We start from the raw sequence: 22100 nt of genomic DNA on the forward strand, positions 1-22100 counted from the left end.
AAAATTTTTTTTAAATGTTCTTATTTATTTTTGAGACAGAGAGAGACAGAGCATGAGCAGGAGAGGAGACACAGAATCCGAAGCAGGCTCTAGGCTCTGAGCTGTCAGCACAGAGCCTGACGCAGGGCTTGAACTCACAGACTGTGAGATCATGACCTGAGCTGAAGTCGGTTGCTTAACTGACAGCCACCCAGACGCCCCGTAAATTGTTTTAAATAATTAAAAAAATAGGCAGAAAAATACATTGAGGAGTTTCATTTTTTGCATGCAGAAAATCTAGTCTTTGCTTTTAATATGCCTATCAAACACCATGAAAATTTAAAAAAAAATCAGCAAAGGGGGCTCTACATTAGTCTGAGGGACACCTCCAGGGGTGGAGAGATCTGTGTAACAAACAAAAAACATGGAGCACCTGCGTGGCTCAGTCAGTTAAGCTTCTGACTTCAACTCAGGTCATGAGCTCACCATTCATAGATTCTAGAGCCCCGGGTCAGGCTCTGTGCTGACAGTCAGAGCCTGGAGCGTGCTTCTGATTCTGTGTCTCCCTCTCTCTCTGCTCACACTCTTGTCTGTCTCTCTCTCTCTCAAAAATGAATAAACATTAAAAAAAAAAAAAAAAAAAAAGCCCGAACACTAAAGGACATATTAATCTGAGCTTTTATTTGTAAGAGAAAAAGGAAAGTGACCAGCTGTGAGCAGCATTGTTTCCTGGGATGTTGTTTTACCAGGAATAAACGCGGACATCACGATGCTTTGCAAACTAAGAGAAACACCTGCGGATTGATTCCCAGGGCCCCGCAGGGTTGAGGGACATGGTGGCAGCTAGGGTTCTCCCCTGCAGCCACCCCCTCCATGGATAGACATCCGACAGATGTGGGGGGGGGGTTCCTTGGTTCTTGCAGGAAGTAAGCATCCAGAAAATGGAATTCCAGTACCCCCCCTCCCCCGCCCAGGGTGCTTTTAGAGCTGTATTTTTCTCTTTACTCAGCAACGGGGTTAAACCAGGGTCGTCCAACCTCTGCTCTGTGGACATTTGGGGTTGCTTGTGTTGCGGGCGTCCTGTGCACCGCAGGGTGTGGAGGGACATCCCTGGCCTCCCGGTTTTGATGCCATTTGATGCTAAGCGCACCCCCAGTTGTAACAACCACAAATGTCCCCAGACATTGGCCAATGTCGCATTGCCCCTGGTTGAGAACCGCTGGGTTAAATCTGTTTAACTAGAATGAATAACTGGAGTTGCTCATAAAGTTAGCACGTTTTGCCTAAAAGAGTCAAGAGGTCCCCTTCATCCACTGTACAGATGGGAAAACTGAGGCCAAGCATCGCCCACTCCTAAGACCCTTATGGGAACCTGACCCATCCATCTGGGTCTCTGGGGACAGCCCTTTTAGGAGCCATGTGGCAGCAGCAACCTGGGCTGGGGGAGCGTCACATTGGGGGTCGTGTGCCCCTCTGCCTCAGTCCCCCTACTCTGACTCCCTAAACGGCAGCCAAAGTTTTCTTTTTCCGGCCGCCCGCAGGAGGTCTTGAACCCTCAACTCCGCGCTCACCCGCACTCGAGAGAAGGGCGGCGCTCGGCGGCCAGGCGCGCAGCCTTGTGGGGATTGTAGTCCGGACCCCGCCCCAGTCCCGCGCCGACCCCGCCCCTGGAACTACGCTCCCGTCGTGCCGCGCGGCGCAGGCGGAGGCGGGGCAGCGGTCGGTTGCTAAGACTTGTGAGGCGCAGTCCTCGCGTGCGGCTCTTCAGGTAAGCGCGCGGACCCGGGGGTTCGGTTCTCGCGGCCCCGGCTCCCACGGGCGGCGAGCCGGGGCAGTCAAGGAGCCTCGGCTGGCGTGGGGGCGCCGGCCGCGCGGGGCGCGAGGAGGCAGCAGGGGGCATCCGCTCGTGTGCGCGTGCGCGCGGGGCGCCCGGGCCGCGGGCCGCCGCTCCCCGCGCCCGTCGACCTTTTGCGCGTGCGTGCGCCCCTGCGGCCGGGGGTGGAGGCCCCGTACAGCCAGCTGCCCCTCTCCTCCCATCGCCTTCCCCTTCCCCTTCCCCTTCCCCTTCCCTTTCCCCTTCCCCTTCCCCTTCCCCTGTGCGCGTGCTTGGGGTCATCGCGGCCAGCCCCCTGCCTCCGGTCCTCCCTTTCACTAGCTTCCCGCCAGCTCCTGGCGTCTTAAACGTTGGTAAACGTGGCAAACATTAAACTTTCCTGATACTGAAAGAGTGGGTTTTCGAGGCCTTCTCTTACCCTGGCTCCGCGGATAAGGGGTCTCCTACCACACCCCACATGCCCAGTGTTCGCGAACTGTCACACACAGAGGGGCCGTTTGTAGGGTGGCCAGGTTGGGCAGGTGAAGCGCAGGACGCGCCGGGAGGTTAGAATTCTGTGTACACGACAAGCGATGTCCGTGTTCGCGTCAAGCCTCAGAGCTTGCAAGGGACCCCACCGCGCTCGCAAATTCTGCGCATGTCCAGAATTCGAATTTAGCGGCCCCACTCCAATGGGGAGTTTGTTAGGGACGCAGGTGGCAGCCAAGCCCTGGAAACTGGATTGGAATCCAGCAGCTACCGCCCTGTGGGCGTGTGTGAGGCTCTAGCCGTCTGTTCCTTCTGCTCAGGACTCCCCACCCTGCTTCCCCTGCCTTCCGGGTCCAGCTGGGGTCACCGCCTCCGAGGAGCCCTCCTGGACTGCCCACCACAGGGCACTAGCCCTCGGAGATTCTGCCAAGGACTCCCCACCCTGCCTCACCAGCCTTCTGGGTCCAGCTGGGGTCACCGCCTCCCAGGAGCCTTCCTAGACTGCCCACCACAGGGCACCGCGCCCCCTGGGAGCTGTACCCTGGGACAGCGTGGAGCTCATGTGGCTTTTCTCAGCCTTGGGAGGTGGTGATGGGTTCCCATTTCTCAGAGGGGGCACTGAGGGTGGGGTCTAGGGCAGGTGCCCAAGGTCTCACAGGCAGGGAACAGCCGGGCTGGGTGTGGACTTCTAGGACAGGGCAGGACACACACCCAGGTCCAGGTTCTGGCCTGCCTTCATCACCCAGGGACAAGATGAGGCCTCGAGCCTACGCTTTCCGGGGTGTATAAATGCCATTTGCTGTCTCCCTCCCAGAGCCAGCTGCCCCGTATCTTCGGGGGGTCCCGGAGCACCCGTGCTTCCAGTGGGGAGGTGCCTAAGCTGCCAAGGGGACTTGAGGTTAGGGTCCCACCTCCCTGGCCCAGCACACCCTCTGGGGGCCGCCGATGCTGTTAGTGCTCCCGGGCCCTGGACTTCTGCACCAGAGGCAGAGGCGCTGCAACCAGAAACGTACACAGGCAGTTCTGAGCCCGCCGCGGCTGTCCTTGCAGATGCCAGGGTGGGGACTGAGCTGGGCGAGACCAGCAGGGGGGGGGGGGTGGGTAGAGGCAGCCAGGTGCCTGGAGCTGGGGACTCATCTGGGGCTTTGGGGACAGAGGAGGAGCCCAGGTCCAGCAGCCGACCCCATCCTGCTCCACATCCCTGGGCGTGTTTATACGGAACACGCGTGCGTGGACACTGCTTGCCCCCGTGCTGGCACTCCCCTCCGGACGTTGGGGTTGGGGGTTCAGGCGGGTCACTGTTTCCTGAAACCGCTTCTTTCTTTTTCTTTTATTTATTTTTTTTATTTCTTAAAGTTTATTGAGTTTGAGAGAGCGGGATGGGGGCAGAGAGAGAATCCCGAGCAGGCTCCACACTGTCAGTGCAGAGCCCAACATGGGACTCGAACTCACGAACCGTGAGATCTTGACCTGAGCTGAAGTCCACGCTTAACCGTCTGAGCCACCAGGTGCCCTGAAGCTGCTTCTTTCTTATCTGTGGGAGAGGCTCAGGACCCCTGCCCTACGCAGGGGCTCCGAAGGCAGAGGCGGTGAGCTGGCCCGCCTGGCCAGAGCCTGGTCACATCGTGACTCTGCCTGCCTGTGGCCCCAGGCAAGGCCTTGCACCCCACAGAGCCTTGTCTTTGTCCTGTGGAACGGGGACAGTTCCAGGAGCTCCCTCCTGTGTCACTGGGAGGACACGTGGTGGGGACCGCACCAGTGGTTGGGCCTCGCGTGGAGTCTGCTGACCTCGCGCCTGCCCCGTGTCCTTCCCCCTCCCCGCTTTCTCTAGCAGCCTTACCGCTTTGCGGCTCACCCGTTGAAAGCGTCCGGCTCTGGGGTTTTCAGTACGTCCGCAGGGGTGCCGGACTCTCCTCGCTGTCTTCTTACAGAGATCTCCATGCCCCCCACAGAGGAAGCCTCGTCCCCATCACCAGTCACTCCTCCATCCCCTCCCTGGCTCCCGCGAGCCCCCTCCCCGTCCGTGGATGAGCCCGTTCCGGACGTTTCACGCAGGCGCACTCACACCCCGTGTGGCCTCTCGTGGCCCGTTCCCTCCCTGACCGTCGTGCGTTCGGGTCCGTCCGCGGGGTGGCGGGGGCGGGCGCCTCGCCCCTGCTCGCGGCCGAGGGACGTGAACCTTTCGCGGTGGGCGCGTGTATCCGTCCGTTCATCCACTGAAGGGCGCTTGTGCTGTATCCGCCGTCTGGCTGCTGTGGACACACGTGTGCGGGGTTCTTTGTGGACGTGTGTTCTCGGCTCTCGTGGGCACCCGCCTGGGCGTGGAGGGGAGCGGCCACTGGCTCACACGGTGACTGTGCTGCGGGTTTTCCCCCTTCTGCCTCAGAGCTGGCACCCCCGCCGGCGGCGTCCCCCTGACAGCCCCCTGTTGCCTGTGTCACTCAGCGGCTGTGCTCCTGGAGGACAGGTGAGACGGTGTGTTTTGCCGTGGAGACAGTGGGAGCCTCGTGACCGGTGCGGGCCGTGGGGTCCTGAGCGTGGTGTGTGCCGGGAGCAGATTCAGGGTCGGTGCTGCGGGCCCTGCCGGGCACAGTACTGGGAACGCACGCGGGGCCCCTCTCCGCTCTCTGCCTCTTGTGGCTGCCGCGGGCCCCCCCGATTCTGTGCGTTTGTCAAATTTGTATCATGAGCTTAGGACGGACCGCGGTGGGCGAGGGTGCCCTGTGCCCTCCAGCGGGCTCCGACCGATGAGTAAGTGAGGTTCTGGGCGGCTCAGGCGCATCAGAGAGGGTGAAAGCCCACGGCTGTAAGACGATCCCAGCACTTTCCTGTCCACGGGGAAGGGGCAGGGGGCTGGTCCACCCCAGGACTCCAGAGGACGGTGTGTTCCGGGCACACGGTGGCACCTTTGATGCCTCTGAATCTCGTCGAGAGGACCAGTGGTTCAGCTCCGATGTAACCCGAGGCGGTGCTGACCGACGGGGTTATGACGCGGGGTACGCACGAAACGTTAAGCGTTTTAGAAGCCGCGTTTCCAAAAAAATGCGCAAAGAAGCAGGTGAAATTCGCTGTAAAGATGCGTTCGCTTAACCTGAAACACGGAACGTGAGCACCTGAGCACGTAGTCAGCGTGAAGACGCTTCACGAGACCGCTCACGTTCACCCGTGGCACCTCGCACAGGGAGAAAAGGATGCCAGTGATGGCCTAAGCTCTGCAGACCAAGAGTTAGTAGGATCTGAGGGCGAGCGCGGCCGGCGGTGCGCGTCGCGTGGGCAGAGCTCCCGGACTTCGGATGCCGCACGCTGGGACCTGGGACCTGGGACGGACTCCTGCGGCTGAGGGATGATGCTCTGCCCCGATCTCTGTCTCCCACAGTCGGAGCCCTGCCGAGGATGGACCCCGCCCCGGGCCTCGCGGAGCAGCGTGGGGACGAGGAGGCCGCGAGCCCCCAGCCAGCGCCTGCGCCGTGGCAAGCCCTCCCGGTCCTGTCCGAGCAGCAGTCCCAGGACGTGGAGCTGGTGCTGGCCTACGCCGCGCCCGTCCTCGACAAGCGTCAGACCTCGCGCCTCCTCAAGGAGGTGTCGGCCGTGCACCCGCTGCCCGCCCAGCCTCACCTCAAGAGGGTGCGGCCCAGCCGCGATGCCAGCCGCCCGCACGCACTGGAGATGCTGCTGTGCCTGGCGGGGCCGGCCCCGGGTGATAGATCGCTGGCCGAGCTCCTCCCGCGGCCGGCCGTGGACCCTCGCGGCCTGGGGCAGCCCTTCCTGGTGCCCGTGCCCGCCCGGCCGCCCCTGACCAGAGGCCAGTTCGAGGAGGCGCGCGCCCACTGGCCCACGTCCTTCCACGAGGACAGGCAGGTGGCCCGTGCCCTGGCCGGACGGCTCTTCTCGGTGCAGGAGCAGGCGGCGATGCAGGGCCACATGGAGCGGGCCGTGTGGGCGGCGCAGCAGGCGGCCGCCAGGGGCCTGAGGGCCGTGGGGGCGGTGGTGGTGGACCCGTCCTCGGGCCGCGTGCTGGCCACGGGCCATGACTGCAGCAGCGCGGCCAGCCCCCTGCTGCATGCCACCATGGTGTGCATCGACCTGGTGGCGCGGGGCCAGGGGCGCGGCGCCTATGACCTCCGCCCCTACCCTGCCTGCTCCTTCGCCCCGGCCGCCGTCGTCCCCCAGGGCGTCCGCGCGGGCTCTGTGCGCAAGCTGGAGGAGGACGGGGACGCGCACGGGGACGGCCTGCCCTACGTGTGTACCGGCTACGATCTCTACGTCACCCGCGAGCCCTGTGCCATGTGCGCCATGGCCCTGGTACACTCCCGCGTGCAGCGCGTCTTCTACGGGGCGCCGTCGCCCGACGGTGCCCTGGGCACCCGCTTCCGCATCCACGCCCGGCCGGACCTCAACCACCGCTTCCAGGTGTTCCGTGGTGTTCTGGAGGCCCAGTGCCGCCGGCTGCACCCCTTCGTGTAGGCGGCCGTGCCCGCTGGACCTCGGACCCCGGGCCGGGCTCTCCCCTGGCATCTCAGCCTCCCGGCAGACTCCACCGGCGGGCCCCTGCATCCGTCCTCGTCCCGGCTGTGATCCTGCCGGTCAGTTGGAGGGACGTTCACGTCTCCCAGCCCGGAGCCAGACCCTGTGCTGTCTGCACCGGTGTGTGGGGACGCATCTGCGCCCAACTGAGCTCTTCCCTGGGCTTGAGCTTAGCGGGGGTCCGGCCCGGGCCGGGGAGCCGGGCACTCGGACTTCCTTCCTCCAGCTGCCCTTTGCCCCCAGCCCGAGGGTCCACTGGGACGGTGTCCCCCGTGTGTCAGGTGTCACGGAGCGGCTCTACATGTGAAAATAAACACCCCCAAACCAGGTCGGTGTCTGTTGACGGAGGCATGGGGCCGTGGTGGCCGAGGGTACCTTGGTCGGAATGACCGCTTCCTCCCGGGTGTGGGGTTTGTACAGCGGAAGGGGAGCTTCTGAGCCAAGTGGGGCGAGAGCGTGGCCCTGGGAGCGGGGCCTCTGCCTGCGTGCTACGTCTGGAAGGGCGTGGCCGGCCAGCGTGTGTTTACGCTAGGGTGTAGCCTGCCGGCCTGGACTCACCCCACCGAAAGGCTCCTTCCGGTCAGCCCGGCTCCTGACCTTCACAGTTGGCCAGAGGGGCTGAGCCGGGGGTCTGCCGCAGAGCAGGTAGTGCTAGGAGCGACGTGCGTCCCTTTAACAGCCGTGCGTGATTGGATCACCGGGCCAGCTGGGGGCCCCGGGTGGTCTTCGCTCTGAGCCCGCCGCCGTTGAGCCCTCCCGGCCCGTCCTAGCCCCTGGGGCCGGGGCAGGGGGTCTGCCCTCGAGCTAGTGCAGTGGATGGGCGGTGCGGGCGGGAGGGTCTCGGGGGCGTGGACCCTGGAAACTCCGCGTCACGTCACTGGAACCTTCTCGCCTGGGCTGTGCGTGAGAAAGACGTCTGTGGGTTCCCGTCCCCCTGCCCGCCTCCAGGTACGGTTCCCTTGCCCACGCCGGGCTCACCTGTGCCGTGAGGCCCCGGTGGGTGCCGGGCAAGGCCGCGTTGCGGCTCATTTCCTGGAGATGGCGGTGCCCACCCGCAGAGCCCTCGGGGACCGGCGCGTTCTCTTCGGGTGTGTGTGTTAGTGGCAGCCTGGTACGTGGGGCCGCCGTGTGACACCAGCTCACGTGGCTGCACGTAGAAGGGCCGCTGGGGTGCCACGTGCTTGGCTCGGGTCGTGACGCGATCCTCAGCTCTGCGAGGCTTGCAGGGGCGACAACCGCAGGCCAGAGAGGTCGTGTGACTGATTGTGTGTCACGTAGCAGTGAGCGCGAACCCAGTTCTCAGTGTCTCACAAGTTGGGCTTTGTGGCCCCGAGGAGGTGCTCAGAGCCAGTCGTGGATAAAGAGAAAGCCTGGGGGGTGGGGAGGGCATGGGGTAGGTTGGGGGGGGGGGGTCCCAGGAACATTTTGGCTCTGGCCGGTGTGTGACCTGGCAACAGCCTGACCCCTCTCCTGCCAGCTGCCGATGGGGCTCTGGAGGGAGGTGGTGCAGGGGACTGGCCTCTGGGACCAGACCATCCCTGGGGTGGCCTGGAGGTGAGGACTCCACCCGTGGGTGCTGCTGGGCACACAGCTGGTGTGGGGGTCCCCCAGTGGCCTTGGGGACCCCCTGACTGTGGCTGTCTCCCCTCCAGGTGGCTGTAGGCTTCGGCCCCGCCAGTTGTCACAGCGGAAATGTCTGGTAAGTCTCGCCCGGAGGCCCTGCAGCGGGGAATCCAGCTTGTCTGTTCCTCTGGGAAGCGTCCCCTGGTGGCCGGACGGACCGTAATGCCCCCCACCGCGGGGAGGGGCGCACACCTCGCTCCCCTCCTCCCACGACGGGTGTCGGGGCTGCCTCCTAGCTTGGAGCCAGATTAGAGGGAGAGGCCGGTCTCCATAGGAGTAGCTGGCCCGGCCAGGCCTTCTGCCTTGGGGCCCGTTGGGGGGTTGACATCAGTGTAGGCGTGAGGTTGGTACATCTGGGTTCATCCCTACGTGCGTAAGATGACACCCTCACTCCCTCGTGGGTTTGCCTGCCCCCCTCCCGCTCAGGAGGAGGGGTGGGGCCCTGAAGCCACGGCCAGGCACCACAGGGACACGCCTTCCAGACAGGGTCACCCTGCCCCCGAGCTCAGGTGTAGGGCGGCTGGGGCCCTAGGTGCCTGGGGTCAGCTGGTGGTGCTGCTGCTGGGATTGGAACTCGGGCCCCCCGAGTCCCAAATCTGCGCACAACGTTCCCCTGGGGCTTTTCATCTGCCAAGAAGACAGGGTTTCAAGGGGCGTGTGATTTGCCTGGTGGTTTTCTGTCTCCCCCCTCGGCACAGGGTGTGCTGGCCGCCTGGCCGCTGGAGGCGTCACCCCGTCCTTGCTGTGGGCAGCGGGGGGAGGGGTCACACGTCAGGGGAGGGGAGAGCAGCGGGGCAGGGGCCAGGTGAGGTCCTTGCTGGGGCCTCGGGCAGGAACCGCGAAGGGCTGTGACCTGTGACCGTGGCACGGAGGCTGTGCCGGGGAGGCCCTTCCCCGTGTCTCATCACACAGGCGCAGAGCCAGCAAGCTCGGGGTGGGGTCGAACCCCGCCGGGCTCAGGCTTGGCATGCTCCACGGCTTCCTGTGTCCCTTGGTAGATGCCTGGGGCTTCTCTGTGACCAGTATGGTATGGTCTGCCTCTCCCTGTCCTCCCCTCCGGCCCCTGGTCTCCCCGCTGCCTCTAGAGCACCTGGCACTCACCCCGGGGCCTTTGCAGGGGCCAGAACCACCGGCCTCTCCTCTTCGCTTTCTGGAGTCTTGGTTCCAATTCTGCCTTTTCGAGTGAGGCCTACCCTGACCCGCTTCTTAAATCACAGCTAACCAGCACCCAGCACACATCCCTGGTGGCCTGCACGTGACATCTCCCATATGATTACTGCCGGGCTCCCCCTGCCTAGGAGGGCAGCACCTCGAGGGCAGGGGTCCTCTCTGTTTTGTTCGTGGTCTGGCGCCCTGAGGTAGTTGGGAGTCGTGTCCTGCCACACGGTGGTATGAGGTCATGGACACCTTGACCTCAGACTTCTGGGCTCCGGGACTAGAAGAGAGTAAATCCCTATAGTTGATACCTCCCGGTTTGTGGTCATTTCTTAGAGCTTCCCCAGGAAGCTCATACGTTCAGGATGCCAGAACCTTCCTTCGAGGCAGCTGTCACCAGCATTTGTGTTCTGCCACTGAGTCTGCGTGTCTTCTGTGGCTGCTCTGAGGAATCACCACAACGTAGTGATTTAAACCACGATTATGGGCTCCGAAGTCCTAACACCTGGGCGTGGGCAGGGCCGGTTCTCCCGGGGCCCCAGGGAGACCCGTGTCCCCCTTTTCTGGCTGCCAGAGGCGCCGCATCCTGGGCCCGCGGCCCCTCCTCATCCTCACGGCCAGCAGCGCGGGGTCCGCCCGGCTCTCCGGCCTCCCTCTCGTGAGGACGCCGGGCACCCAGGGCACCCAGGGTCACCCCCGCCTCAGGGGCCTTGACACGGTCCCCTCTGCCACGTGAGGTGACATGTCCACGGGTTCTGAGGACCAGGACAGGGACGTGTGTGGGCCTGTCACTGGGTCCCTTAGCCTGGTTTTGTTTTGCGGTGGTTTCTGTCTCTGCAGAAAAGGAGAATAATTTCCCGCCGCTGCCCAAGTTCATCCCTCTGAAGCCCTGCTTCTACCAGAACTTCTCCGACGAGATACCCATCGAGCACCAGCTCCTGGTGAAGAAGATCTACCAGCTCTGGCTGTGTGAGCGGCCGGGGTGGGGCGGGGGCGGGCATGGGGCACCTCCGGGCCACAGCTTGCCCCCTCCCGGGCGGTGAGAGCCCAAGGGTTCTGGGATAAATCCGTTTTTCCAACCAAATGATGTCCCTTGAGCTGTTCTCTGGCCCCCCTGGTGCCCACGCTGAGCAGAGCCGCAGCCCTGCTCGCCCGGCGGGTGGGAGAGGCCCGAGAGGCCCGGCCCGGAGCCCTCCGCCCAGGCTCACCCTCCTCGCCTCTCCCCCCTCCCCCCGCCCAGTCTACTGTGTCACCTTGGGGGTCAACCTCATCGCCTGCCTGGCCTGGTGGATCGGTGGCGGCTCGGGAGCCAACTTCGGCCTGGCCCTGGTCTGGCTACTGCTCTTCTCCCCCTGCGGCTACGTGTGCTGGTTCCGGCCTGCGTACAAGGCCTTTCGGTGAGTGGGGGTGCGGGGCGGCCTTGGAGCGTCTGGTGCTTGGAGCTGGGGGGGGGGGGGGGGGGGGGGGAGCCAGGACACCTGACCGCGTGTGCTCAGGTCCATGCAGCTCCCGCTCTCACTCTCGGGACCTGCACCTGCTCTGTGCCTGGTGCCTGGGTCCCTCCTCCTGTCCGGTTGGCGGGGGACAGGTTATGTTCACGGTCTGCGGGCTACAGCCAACCACGACCCGTTGTCTTTCAATAACTTCGTCGGGAGACGCTTCGTGTATCAGTGTTTCCAGTATCTTTACGGGGCTGTGGATCCATCACCTCTTTCCAGTTCCAGAACGTTCCATCCCTGTTCCACCCCCTCTCCTCCCCCAGCCCCCACGAGCCCCCCTCCTGTCCGTGGATGAGCCTGTTCTGGACGTTCCACACACGTGGACTCACACCCCGTGTGGCCTCTCGTGTCTGGGTCCGGCAGCGGGGCAGCGGGCGTGGGCACCTCCTCCTGCTCGCGGCCCGAGGGACGTGCGCGTGCGAAGTGGACACGTGTGCCTGTGTCTGGCTGCTCATACGTTTGCGAACACTTGGGTCACTGGCACCTCTTGGCTCCTGTGGATGTTCGCCCCCAGTGGGCCCCACGACTCAGGAGCGTGCCGCGTTTGCCCCTAGGTGGTCACCGAGACCCGGGCTGACCCGGGGAGGCAGCCAGTCCCCTCACCGGCCGTGCGTGCACGCGGTGACGGCCGTCCTCTCCCTCCGCAGGGCCGACAGCTCCTTCAACTTCATGGCGTTCTTCTTCATCTTCGGAGCCCAGTTCGTCCTGACCGTCATCCAGGCGATCGGCCTCTCAGGATGGGGCGCGTGGTGAGCCGGGCCCCTGGGCTGTGGCGCAGCGGTGTGACGTGTGGGTGCTCAGCGGTGCCCCGGCCATCGTGAGCACCCGCACGGGGCGGTGGGGGGGTGGGGGGGGGGGCTGGGGGTTGTTGCCCTCCGGGTTCTGCCCAGGACGCGCTCGCGGGCCACCGGGGCCACCGGGAAGTGCGGTCCGGTGGCATGTCCTGGGAGGAGCGGCTCGGGGCACAGCCGGAGAGAGGGCCGGCCTTCAGTTTGCCTGGACGGGTTCGTACCTGGTCTCATGGCTGCCGGAACAAATCACGGCAAACGTGGGGACTCGGAGGGAAGCAGGTTTATCTCACAGCTCTGGGCTCCGGGATCTGACACGGGCCTCACGGCCAGGTGTGCGCAGGGCTGGAATCCCCCCCGCCCGGGGCCCCAGCGAGCCCCGTCTCCTCCCTTTCCCGGCTCCCGGAGGCGCCGCATCCTTGGCCCACGGGCTCTCCTCATCCTCACGGCCAGCAGCTCGGGTCGCCTGGCTCCGCCTTGCTCTCGTGGGACCTCGTGAGGATGCTGGGCACCCAGGGTCACCCCCGCCTCGGGGGCCTTGACAAGGTCCCCTCTGCTGCATGAGGGGACAAGTCCCAGGATGAGGATGTGGGCACCCCCAGGTCACGTCTGCGGCACTGAGCGTCCTGTGGGCAACAGCCACGGCCGCGTGTGTGTGGCTCTGCTTGGTCGGTGCCGTGACATCACGCGCCTCTGTGCTCACGTGTGTCTTGCTCGGCCTGTCGGTCGAAATCTCGGTATCGGGAGCTCGTCCCCTGAGGGCAGGTGTCACACGCCGTGGCCCTCGCCGTGTCTCCAGCTCTCAGCTGGAGACACCCTGCTGCCATCCTCCTGGGTTTCACTCCTGTCACTCTTTCCTCTTTGCCCTGGAAGAGCCACGAGGCTCTGTCCTGGTCACCGCACGTCGAACGTGTGCTGTCTTGTTGCTCGAGGCCCCGGGTGGGTGCTGGTGGCCTCCTGGACCTGCTCCTCAGCTCCCTCCCGTGTCTTCTGCCCCCTTTATAGAGGCTTGAAGTCCCCTCTCGCCTGGGACCGTTTCCAAGATACACCCTTCCTCTGGGTCTTTGCACCTGTCGGGCAGATGAGCTGTCTCTGATGCTCTCTCAGATCTCGGTCTACAGGGCCAGTGAGGGGCTGGCTTCGGACCCCAGGGGCGGGGCTGTGCCGGGAGGACACCCAGGGCTCAGCAGCCTGTCGTCCCCAAGGCCCCGGTTTATACAGAGAAGTAATTTGAACTCAGGGCAAAGGGATGGAGGGCAGGGGCGGGGACACTGGGCCAAGCTTCTAGAATCCTCTCCCAGGGTGTCCCCCAGGAGGCACTTAATTCCCCCAAAACAACATGTGGCCGTGTGGGAGGTGTGGTTTCCAGGGGGCATAGAGACCCAGCGCCCAGGTTCTCACTGGGGTCGGTCAGCAGGTCCCTCTGCCGGGCTCAGGTGGAGACCCCAGACCCCAGGAGGGGAGCAGGTCCTCGGCGCAAACCTCGTGTCTGCACAGACAGCTCCGGGACACGAGCCCCCGGGCGGCAAGGGTGGCGGGAGCCCCGGAGTCCGGGTCCGGATGCTGCTGAGGGCCAGCCTCGCGAGCCGGCCTCGGGGGCGGGAGGTGTCAGGCCCGTGCGGGCTCTTTTCTGCCCGGTGCCACCCCCACGCCGTTTTCCACACTGGGCTGGCATGGTGGGCACCTTCCTTGGGGGTTGGCTTGCAGAAAGGGGACTTCAGGAACGTCCCAGCCCTCTTTGAGTGCAGGCCAAACAGAGCAGGGGACGGTGACCAACCAGCTGGTGAGCCTGGGCAGAGAGCTGCTCTGGAAAATTAGGGGGAGGCAGGGGGAGGGGGACGCTGCAGGCCCATCCGCTCTCCCGAAGCTCGTCACCGCTCCCGTTCTGTCGCAAGGCTAGGCCTGGGGCCAGCACAAGCGGGGCAGGGCCTCCGGGTGCTTTCATTTCCCCAAGTGTGTGGCGCGCCCCACCCCCCTGCCCTGCTGTGGCTTCTTTGACTGTCACACAGGTGGACTGCCTGGTGCTGGCACACCCCCGGCCTCCCCGCCGGCCCCTTGGCCTCCTCAGGGCGCGGAGCAGGGGGTTGGGACCGAAGGTGTGCTTCACCAAACCGCACTCCCCCTGAAAGCCCGGCCAGGGTCTCCCCGTCCTGGTCCCCGGTGGCCGGGTGGACCGCGGCTGTGGCCCCGGCCAGTCCCTGCTCGCGACCTTCCGTGTGGGACGCGGAGCGGCCGCTGGGCGCTTCCCGGAGACGGTCCAGCGCGTCCTCAGAGGGTGCTCTCGGGGTGCCGGCCGCGCTGCGCAGCCAGCTCTGTATCCTGCGGGTCTGTTGCCCCCCTCACGCTCCACGCGTGGGTCATCTCCTCCGCAGACGCTTCCCCGCGAACTCATAAAGGAGAAGAACTTTCAGGACGTACAAGTATCCTACGCAGTGTCCCTACGTGCGAGACCGTGATGCTGCCTCACGCCTCACAGACCAACCTAAAGTCCTTCGTGCCGTCCGCTCGCTGAGATCCTGTCTTTTTTAAACAGGCTGGCTCAGTCCGTGGAGCGTGCAATCCTTGATCTCGGGGTTGTGAGTTCAAAACCCACATTGGGTGGCGCCTGGGTGGCTTGGTTCATGAGTTCAACTTTACTTAGTAATTTTTTTAATTAAAAAAACTTTTCTTAATGTTTATTTTTGAGAGGGAGAGAGCGTGAGCAGGGGAGGGGGAGAGAGGGAGACACCCAATCCAAAGCAGCTCCAGGCTCCGAGCTGTCGGCACAGAGCCCGACGTGGGGCTTGAACCCATGAACCACGACGAGATCATGACCTAGGCCGAAGTCGGATGCTTAACTGACTGAGCCACCCAAGTGTCCCAATTTTATTTGTAAAGTAATCTTTATGGCCACCGTGGGTCCTGAACTCACAAACCTGAGATCAAGACTCACCCGCTTCACCGACTGAGGCTCCCAGGCGCCCCTTGAACAGGGTATTTTATGTCAGGCTACTTGGAGGTTTACAGAGAGGCGCGGAGACGGGACAGCGCGTGGCCGTGCGCCAGCAGGGGTGTCTGATACGCCTTTGGTACGACCCCAGGTGTGCGCGGCTGCAGTGCCGGTGCTCAGACGTGGGCCGCGTTTGGATTTCCGCCGCGTCCCCACGGCTGCCCCCCTGCTCAGGATTCCACGTGGCGTTGAATTATGTTCTGCTTTAGCCGTCCTTCCGGGTCAGACCCAGATGAGGCACGCACGTCTCCATGAGTCGTTTTCTGTCTTCGCTCTTCCCAGTCTTTTTCTGATCGATTCATCGAAGAAACAGGCTTGCTTGTCCTGTAGTTTCCCAGACTTCAGTTTTTAGAATAATGGCTTTGGTGAGGTACGTGTCACAGACCAGAAATTCGCTCTTTTAAGGTGAACAATTCAGTGGTTTAGAGTACGTTCACAGGTGGTGCAGCCATCACCTCTGTTTAGTGCCAGAATGTTCTATTGCCCCGAAAACAACTCGCCCCCATTGGCCGTCACCCCCACCCGCTCCCCCGGCCCCCACAAGCCCCCTCCCTGTCCCCGGATGAGCTTTTCTGGACCTTTCACACAAGTGGACTCACACCCCATGTGGCCTCTGGTGTCTCGTTCCCTCCCTGAGTGTCGTGTGTTCAGAGTCGGCCCGTGGGGCGACGGGGTGGGGGCCTCGCGGCCGAGGGATGTGCGCATGCGCGGTAGACACGGTCATCTGTGCGCGTGTGCGGTGGACGCTGTGGTTCCGTCCACAGCTCACGGGCTCTGGGTGTCTATGGGCGTTGCCGTTAGTAGTGCCGCTGTGACACAGGTCTCGGTGTCTCGGGTGTGCACTCGGCTGCCAGGTTGCTTGGTGACGCGGCAGCTGAGTTGACCTCCTGGGGAGCTGCCAGACTCCCCAGGTCTTGTGTCCGCATCGTTCTTTTACGTGCATGTTGTCCTGTCCCTGGTTCCAGCCCCGCGAGCTCCTGAGACTCTCTGGGGGAGCACCCAGCAGCACCCCCTCATCTCCTCCCTGAGCCCTGCCCTCTCCATCTTCCCTGCTCCCCAGCCCTGATGCCGTGGTGTCTCCCCGACAAGGGTGGCATGCGGCAGGCTCCGTCGCTCATCCAGTTGGTCCTGACGGAGGCCGGTTTGTCACCTGCTGTCCTTAGAACCTGAGTGCTGTCATCCTGGGTAATAAAGGAGGTTATTCTCACTGCTGGGCTTGCTGGGAGCCTGGGGCAGACTCCCAGTCCTACGTTCAGCCCGTGGGTGCCTTCGCCCTCCCCGGAGACCACGATCCTCAGGCTGGGGCCCCCGCCCACCGGCCCCTCTTTCCAGAGCCCCAGATCTGGTGGAAGGATGTTCATCCCCAAGGTGACACCCCCAGCAGAGCCAGCGTTTCTCCCCTCCCAGGAGCGCCTGGTGCCCGCCTGGCCCTGCAGCTGCCTAGCTGTGCTCACACCCACTATGGGCTCCCACCTACCTCTCCCTCGACCTAAACACCCAGCTGAGTCTCCCCTCCCAGTGGCTTTTCTTTTTTTAGTTTTTTTTTTAAGTTTTTTATTTCAAAATTTTTCTAATTTTATTTTGGGGAGGTGCAGAGGGAGAGAGAGGATTTCAAGCAGGTTCCACGCCCGGCACAGAGCTCCACGTGGGGCTTTGATCTCATGACCCTGGGATCACGACCCGAGCCGAAATCGAGAGGCGGACGCTTGGCCGACCGAGCCCTCCGGGCGCCCCCAGTAGTTTTTCCACCTCCCCCAGGCTGAGTGGGAACAGGCAGCAGGCCTGTCCCCACCGCCAGGGTCATTCTCGGCCCCGGCACCCAGCACAGAATGGGCCTGTGGGCCAGGGGTCCTCTGCCCCCACTTCCCACACTTGGGTGAGGAGGACACGCAGCTTCCCTTTCGGTGGGAGCGTGGCATCGTCCCTAAACATGCTTGCGGGAAAGCCCACGTGCTGCTGAGCGCTGCGGTCCTCGTGCTGTTCCGGAAGGCGCGAGCAAATACGGGCAGCCCCTGGAGACGTGGGGCTCCACCACGTGCGTGCTGGGCGGCCACCTCTCCGGGTGTGACGCTCCCACGGTGCGGGGGTGGCCGCAGGAGCCTGTGCGGGGGGGACCTGGCTGGACTCTCAGTGGATGTGGCCACACGACAGGCTCTGGAACAGGGATGCCAGGGGAACAGCAACAAAACCTGAATAAAGCACATGGTTCCAGTAATAGTAATGAACTGGTGATAATTTCCTAGCCTTTAGATTCCTTGAACCTTGAACCGTGTGTCTTTATTACCTGTTTAGAAAAATGAAATCTCAAGGGGCACCTGGATGGCTCAGTGGGTTAAGCGTCTGACTCCTGATCTCACCTCAGGTTTTGATCTCAGGGTCGTGAGTTCAGGCCCTGCGTTGGGCGTGGAGCCTACTTTAAAAAAAAATCAGTAAAATGATAAAATCTCGACAATAGTTATCTTCTGTCTCTCCCCCCAGAGGCGGGCGTGGGTGTTCTTTCCACTTTGCACATGTGCCATGGACAGAACGGGTCTCGTAGAGTCTTGCCGTCCTGACTCATCTTCAGCTTTCTTTTCTGCTCTGGTTTTGTTAACGTCTCCTCAGCATTCTGTCGTGTGGCTGTGTTTCCGGCTGGTGAACATTTGGGTTACTCCTGGCTTTTCATTATAAGTCATTGCTGTGGCGTGAATTCTCAGAGGAGGAGAGCCAGGGTGCAGGAAATGAGCTCTTAGGGCTTTTTGTAGGCCACTCTCACTGCTCCCGCAAAGGGACACGCTCCCACAAAGGGACACGCTCCCGCAAAGGGACACGCTCCCACCGGTGCAGTGCTCCTCTCGGCCCCTCACACACACCACACGTTCCCGCGTTCTAGCTTGCATTCCCCACTGCTGGGTTTGAGCATCGTTTCATGTGTGCATTGGCCCCTGCGAGCCCTTGCACAAATTGCCCATTTCTCTGCCATTCGTTTTTGTTGTTGTTGATTTGTTGGAGCTGTTTACATATGAAGGATGCTGGGCCCTTGTTTGGTGGACGTGCTGGCACCCATGCTGCTCTCTCTTGCCCCTTGCAGTGGTTGGCTGGCGGCCGTCGGGTTCTTCCAGACCAACGTCGGGGCCGCCGTGGTCATGCTGCTTTCGGCCATCATGTTCTCCATGTCAGCTGCCATGATGGCCATCGCAATCATAAAGGTGAGTCCTCTGGGCCCGGGACTTCCGGCATCTTCCGGTCGCCGGATCGCCCGGGCCCTGGGGGCTCGTATCCTCCTTGTTCCAGGACGTGACCTAATGTCCATGACGAGCTGATCTCTGCTAAGGCAGGCTTAGGGAAACCGCAGAGTGTGGGCTGATGATGACCGCGCCTGCCTTTGGGGGCCCACCCACTAGTGTCCCCGCACTTGTGTGTCCCAGGGTGTACTCCACGCTGCCCGATTTGGCCGCCACCGGACATTTGTTGCCATTTACGGTTAAAGTCACATGAGGTAAAGTTAAGGGGCGCCGTCTCTGTGCCGGAAAGTTCCCGCGGGCGGTGCTGCCCTGGGTGTGCGGAGGCCGCAGCGGGAACGCGCACCGAGCGGTGCTGGGGAAGCCGGCCGCACCTGGCCGGCGGCCTCGAGCCCCCCCGGAGGTGGTGGTCACAGGCCCGGGCGCGGGGACGTGCGTGGAGTCCCCGTGGGAAAGAGGAGTGGTGCGGGCTCTAGCGCTGCGCCCCCAGCACGCGCAGAGTGTCGTGAGCGTTTGGCCCCGCGCCTCTAGCTGTCTGAGTGGGGCTCCTGGCCTACGTAGGCTTTTTCCCGAGTGCGCCTGGCTGGGCGGACAGAAGGATCCTGCCACTCCCCCCCCCCCCCCCCCCCCCCCACCGTTTGCACCCCAGATGCCTTCAGCCGTGTGGACAGTCTGAGGGCAGGGAGGGGCCGGCAGAAAACACGCGCGAGTGAGCCTCCAGGCGGTTCCACCACGAGGTCCCTGCAGGAGCCGACTTTCCAACCAGGGACTTCCGAGCAGCAAACCTCACAGAGTAGAAAGCAAATGCAAATTGAAAAGGGCTCTTGGGCCAGAAAGAAAGGCTGCCTGGACAGAAGGAGAGCCTGTGCTTCCAAAACAAAGAGATGCCCCAGGGGCGGGGCATGTCAGGAGGACCCCCAGGGCTCAGCAGTCTCCCCAAGGCCTAGGTTGATACAGAGAAAGGATGAGAAGCAAAATGACCTAAGGGCAGAGGCTTGTGGAGTGGGGGCGGGGACACCAGGCTAAGCTTCCAGAATCCTCTCCCAGGTGTCCCCCCAAAACGGCACGTGACCACATGTGAAGTGTGGTCTCCAGGGGGTACGAAGGGACCCAGCGCCCAGGTTCTCACCGGGTGTCGGTCAGCAGGCCCCTCTGCCGGGCTCGGGCGGAGACCCCAGACCCCAGGAGGGGAGCAGGTCCTCAGTGCAAACCTCGTGTCTGCACAGACAGCTCCGGGACACGAGCCCCCTGCCGGCGAGGGTGGTGGGAGCCCCAGAGTCCGGGTCCTGACGCCCCTGAGGGCCAGCCTCGTGAGCCGGCCTTGGGGGACGGAGGTGTCAGGCCCGTGCGGGCTCTGTCTTGCACACCCCCCACTGCCTCCAAGAAAAGAAACATATTTAGTAATAGTTGTGTGGAAGAAGAAAGGCAAATCCCAGTGAGAAACGAGGAAAGTGTTCAGCGTCACTAAGCATCAAGAGCGTTGAGTTAAAATGCCAGTTTTCACTTACTGACTTTTCCAGGACTTCTAGAATTTCTCGTACTGCCCCGCATTCCCAGAGGTGCGGTGGGGGGCCTGTTAGCACAGGCCTGCTGGGCCATGGGGAGTTAGTCCTTTCTGGGGGTCTCTGCCTGGAAGCCACCGGTCATGCCCAGGGATGGCTGTTAGCATCACAAGGGGCCCGAGGGTGGGTGTCCGGGGGGGCGGTCCACAGAGAGAAGCTGGGAGGGACGGCCTCAGCTTCCATGCGTTTCCTGAAGTCTCCACAAGGATCGTTCTGGTATTTTATAGTCTGCTTAGGAAAAGCACAGGCTTAAGCACGAGGTCTCTCTTGGTCACGTGCACTTCTCTGCCCCCCACCCCCACCTTCTGTCCCTGCAGGTGCACAGGATCTACCGGGGGGCCGGTGGAAGTTTCCAGAAGGCACAGACAGAGTGGAATGCGGGCACCTGGCGGAACCCGCCGTCTCGGGAGGCTCAGTACAACAACTTCTCGGGGAATAGTCTGCCCGAGTACCCCACCGTGCCCAGCTACCCGGCTGCTGGCAGCCAGTGGCCTTAGAGGGGCCGACCAGCCCTGCTGCCCGCCCCCGCCGCCCACCTCCCCCGCCCCCGGCCAGAGCGTGGGGCCCACTCGTGTTCATCTCACCTTCAGGCGTGGAGGTCCAGCCTCTGCTGCCCAGCAGGAGGACGCCTCCCTGGCTGCGAGTCCTGTCTGGTTACCGAAACGCCCACGCCCCCTCCTGTCGAGGTCTCAGAGGGCCGACCACAGGCCTCCCCACGGACAAGGCAGCAGCAGGCCGCCCACCCGCCCTTCCTGCAGAGCTGACGGCCCCGTGTCCGCCCGCTCGCCCTCTGCCTTCTCACCTCGTTCCTGACGGGCTTGGCGTGTGGCCGAGTCGCCCATGTCCTCGTCCTTCTAAGTCTCTGTTCACCTGCAGCCAGAGGGCTCTTGTGGACCAGCCTCCGGGGTCGTCCAGAGGCTCGTTAGCTGGGCTTCCCCGTCCGCCTGCCCCACGCGCTCCGTGCTGGGGCCATTGGCCAGCCTGGCTCCAGCCTTCCTGCCCGCGGTGGCTCTCCTCCTGGGGACTTGGAGTAGACCTCTGTCGAGATCCGAAACCGGGGGCAGAATCCTTCTGGGGGAGGATGGGGGGCTGCTGGCCTCTCCCCTCCGTGTACAAGCCGAGGAAAGCAGCGGCACCTGGCAGAGGGCGGGTGGCCCGCATGCTCACCGCCTGCCCCCGGCTGCTCGGAGCCTGTGGCCTCACAGCCCTGTGCTCGAGCTGCAGGAAGCGGGGGATGGAGTTTCTCAGGAGAACGGCTTTTCGGAAGGAAAGAAGACAGGACAAACCTGTGCCTTAGTGAGGAACCGGAACAAGACTCCACTTTTCTCCCCTCCGATTGTTCTAGCTCCTTCTGAGACGGAGCAGTCGAACGTCCCATGGGGATCTCTGCAGCACCCTTGTGAACAGATGGTCCGAAGCAGTAGTGGGCTCTTCGCCCTTGCTGGCCAGGCTTCCCGGGCGCCCCGAGTGCTGCCCCTCTCCTCCCAGCTGGCTGCCTCGGGGTAGGACGGGGACCCTCTCCGTCCCACACTGCCGCACCGGGTCGCCGGCCTCTCCAGAAGCCCCAGGACGGCCAGCCTTGTTCTCCACACACGCTTGCTTGCTTTGGCTACTCGTGCTGAACACCACGTGGTGTCCAAAGGTGGCCGCGGTCCCTGAGAAAGCGCCCGGGTCCGGGTGCCCGAAGGTCAAGGCCTCCTGCGTGGGAAACCCAAGCCTTGGGTCTCCCGGGGGTCCCTTTAACTAAGTCCCCAATTCAGCCTCCGTGAGAGGCACGCATTGCACTAACCGTGGGGCCGAGTCCCTCCCGATGGCCGGCTCGCCAGGCGGTAGCCCGTCCTGGAGGACCGTGCGTGCGCACGTGCGGATTCGCCCCTGCACAGCCCGTGCCCCTGCGGCGCTGGGCACCTTTGTTACGTCACGGTGGGTTTTGTTACGGGGGAGGATCCTGGAAATAAACATCGTAGTCCTGCCTGCATCGCAGAGCCTCTGCGGGGCCGTTTGTGGCTGGCGCGGTGTTGCCCTACCCGGCGCACGGCCCCGGTGGCCTGTCGCCCCTGCGCCCTGCCCGTGGACCCTGCCCCGCACAGGCACCCCCTCAGCCCTGCCCATCCACCTCCACGGTGTGTTTCCCTCCTGTCCTTTTCAATCAACTTGGTTTTATACGCTTAGCTGTTTTTTTGGTTTTGTTTTTAATTATTACTTTCTAATTTTGAGAGAGAGTGTGGCAGTGGGGGGGAATCCCAAGCAGCCTCCACACTCAGCACCCCGCCCGATTCCACGACCCTGGGATCATGACCTGAGCCGAAATCGCCAAGAGTCAGATACGCGTAACCGACTGAGCCCCCCAGCTGCTCGACTTTTAATTTGAAAAAGGGAGTTTGCAGAAAATGAAAAACCAGCGTCACTTGGCATGAAGGCAAAGTAATGGTGGAAGTGTCTGGAATAAAAACAGGAA

The 22100-nt window shown here is 63.1% G+C and overlaps 2 protein-coding genes across 4 annotated transcripts; both read left to right on the forward strand.

Moving 5' to 3' along the window:
• The first annotated feature begins 1661 nt into the window (after nucleotides 1–1661).
• On the forward strand, nucleotides 1662–8492 carry ADAT3 (adenosine deaminase tRNA specific 3). 2 transcript variants are annotated; one of them, XM_019433982.2, is made up of 4 exons: nucleotides 1672–1747; nucleotides 4668–4748; nucleotides 5658–6864; nucleotides 8458–8492. In XM_019433982.2, exon 3 carries the CDS (start codon nucleotides 5675–5677, stop codon nucleotides 6743–6745), a length of 1071 nt encoding a protein of 356 aa, XP_019289527.1. In that variant the 5' UTR covers nucleotides 1672–1747; nucleotides 4668–4748; nucleotides 5658–5674; the 3' UTR covers nucleotides 6746–6864; nucleotides 8458–8492. The 2 variants fall into 2 exon arrangements, with proteins under 2 accessions (XP_019289525.1, XP_019289527.1); XM_019433980.2 differs by lacking the exon at nucleotides 4668–4748 and having other exon boundaries at nucleotides 1662–1747.
• Nucleotides 1681–21620, forward strand: SCAMP4 (secretory carrier membrane protein 4). Of its 2 annotated transcripts, none has more exons than XM_019433993.2 (7): nucleotides 1681–1747; nucleotides 8458–8504; nucleotides 10424–10552; nucleotides 10824–10980; nucleotides 11730–11831; nucleotides 17930–18047; nucleotides 19960–21620. In XM_019433993.2, exons 2-7 carry the CDS (start codon nucleotides 8498–8500, stop codon nucleotides 20137–20139), a joined length of 693 nt encoding a protein of 230 aa, XP_019289538.1. In that variant the 5' UTR covers nucleotides 1681–1747; nucleotides 8458–8497; the 3' UTR covers nucleotides 20140–21620. The 2 variants fall into 2 exon arrangements, with proteins under 2 accessions (XP_019289538.1, XP_053752846.1); XM_053896871.1 differs by lacking the exon at nucleotides 1681–1747 and adding an exon at nucleotides 6878–7133.
• The last annotated feature ends 480 nt before the right edge of the window (nucleotides 21621–22100 follow it).

The sequence above is a fragment of the Panthera pardus genome, unplaced genomic scaffold (assembly GCF_024362965.1).
Source record: "Panthera pardus isolate Hobbes unplaced genomic scaffold, ASM2436296v1 HiC_scaffold_8, whole genome shotgun sequence".
Lineage (NCBI taxonomy): Eukaryota > Metazoa > Chordata > Mammalia > Carnivora > Felidae > Panthera > Panthera pardus.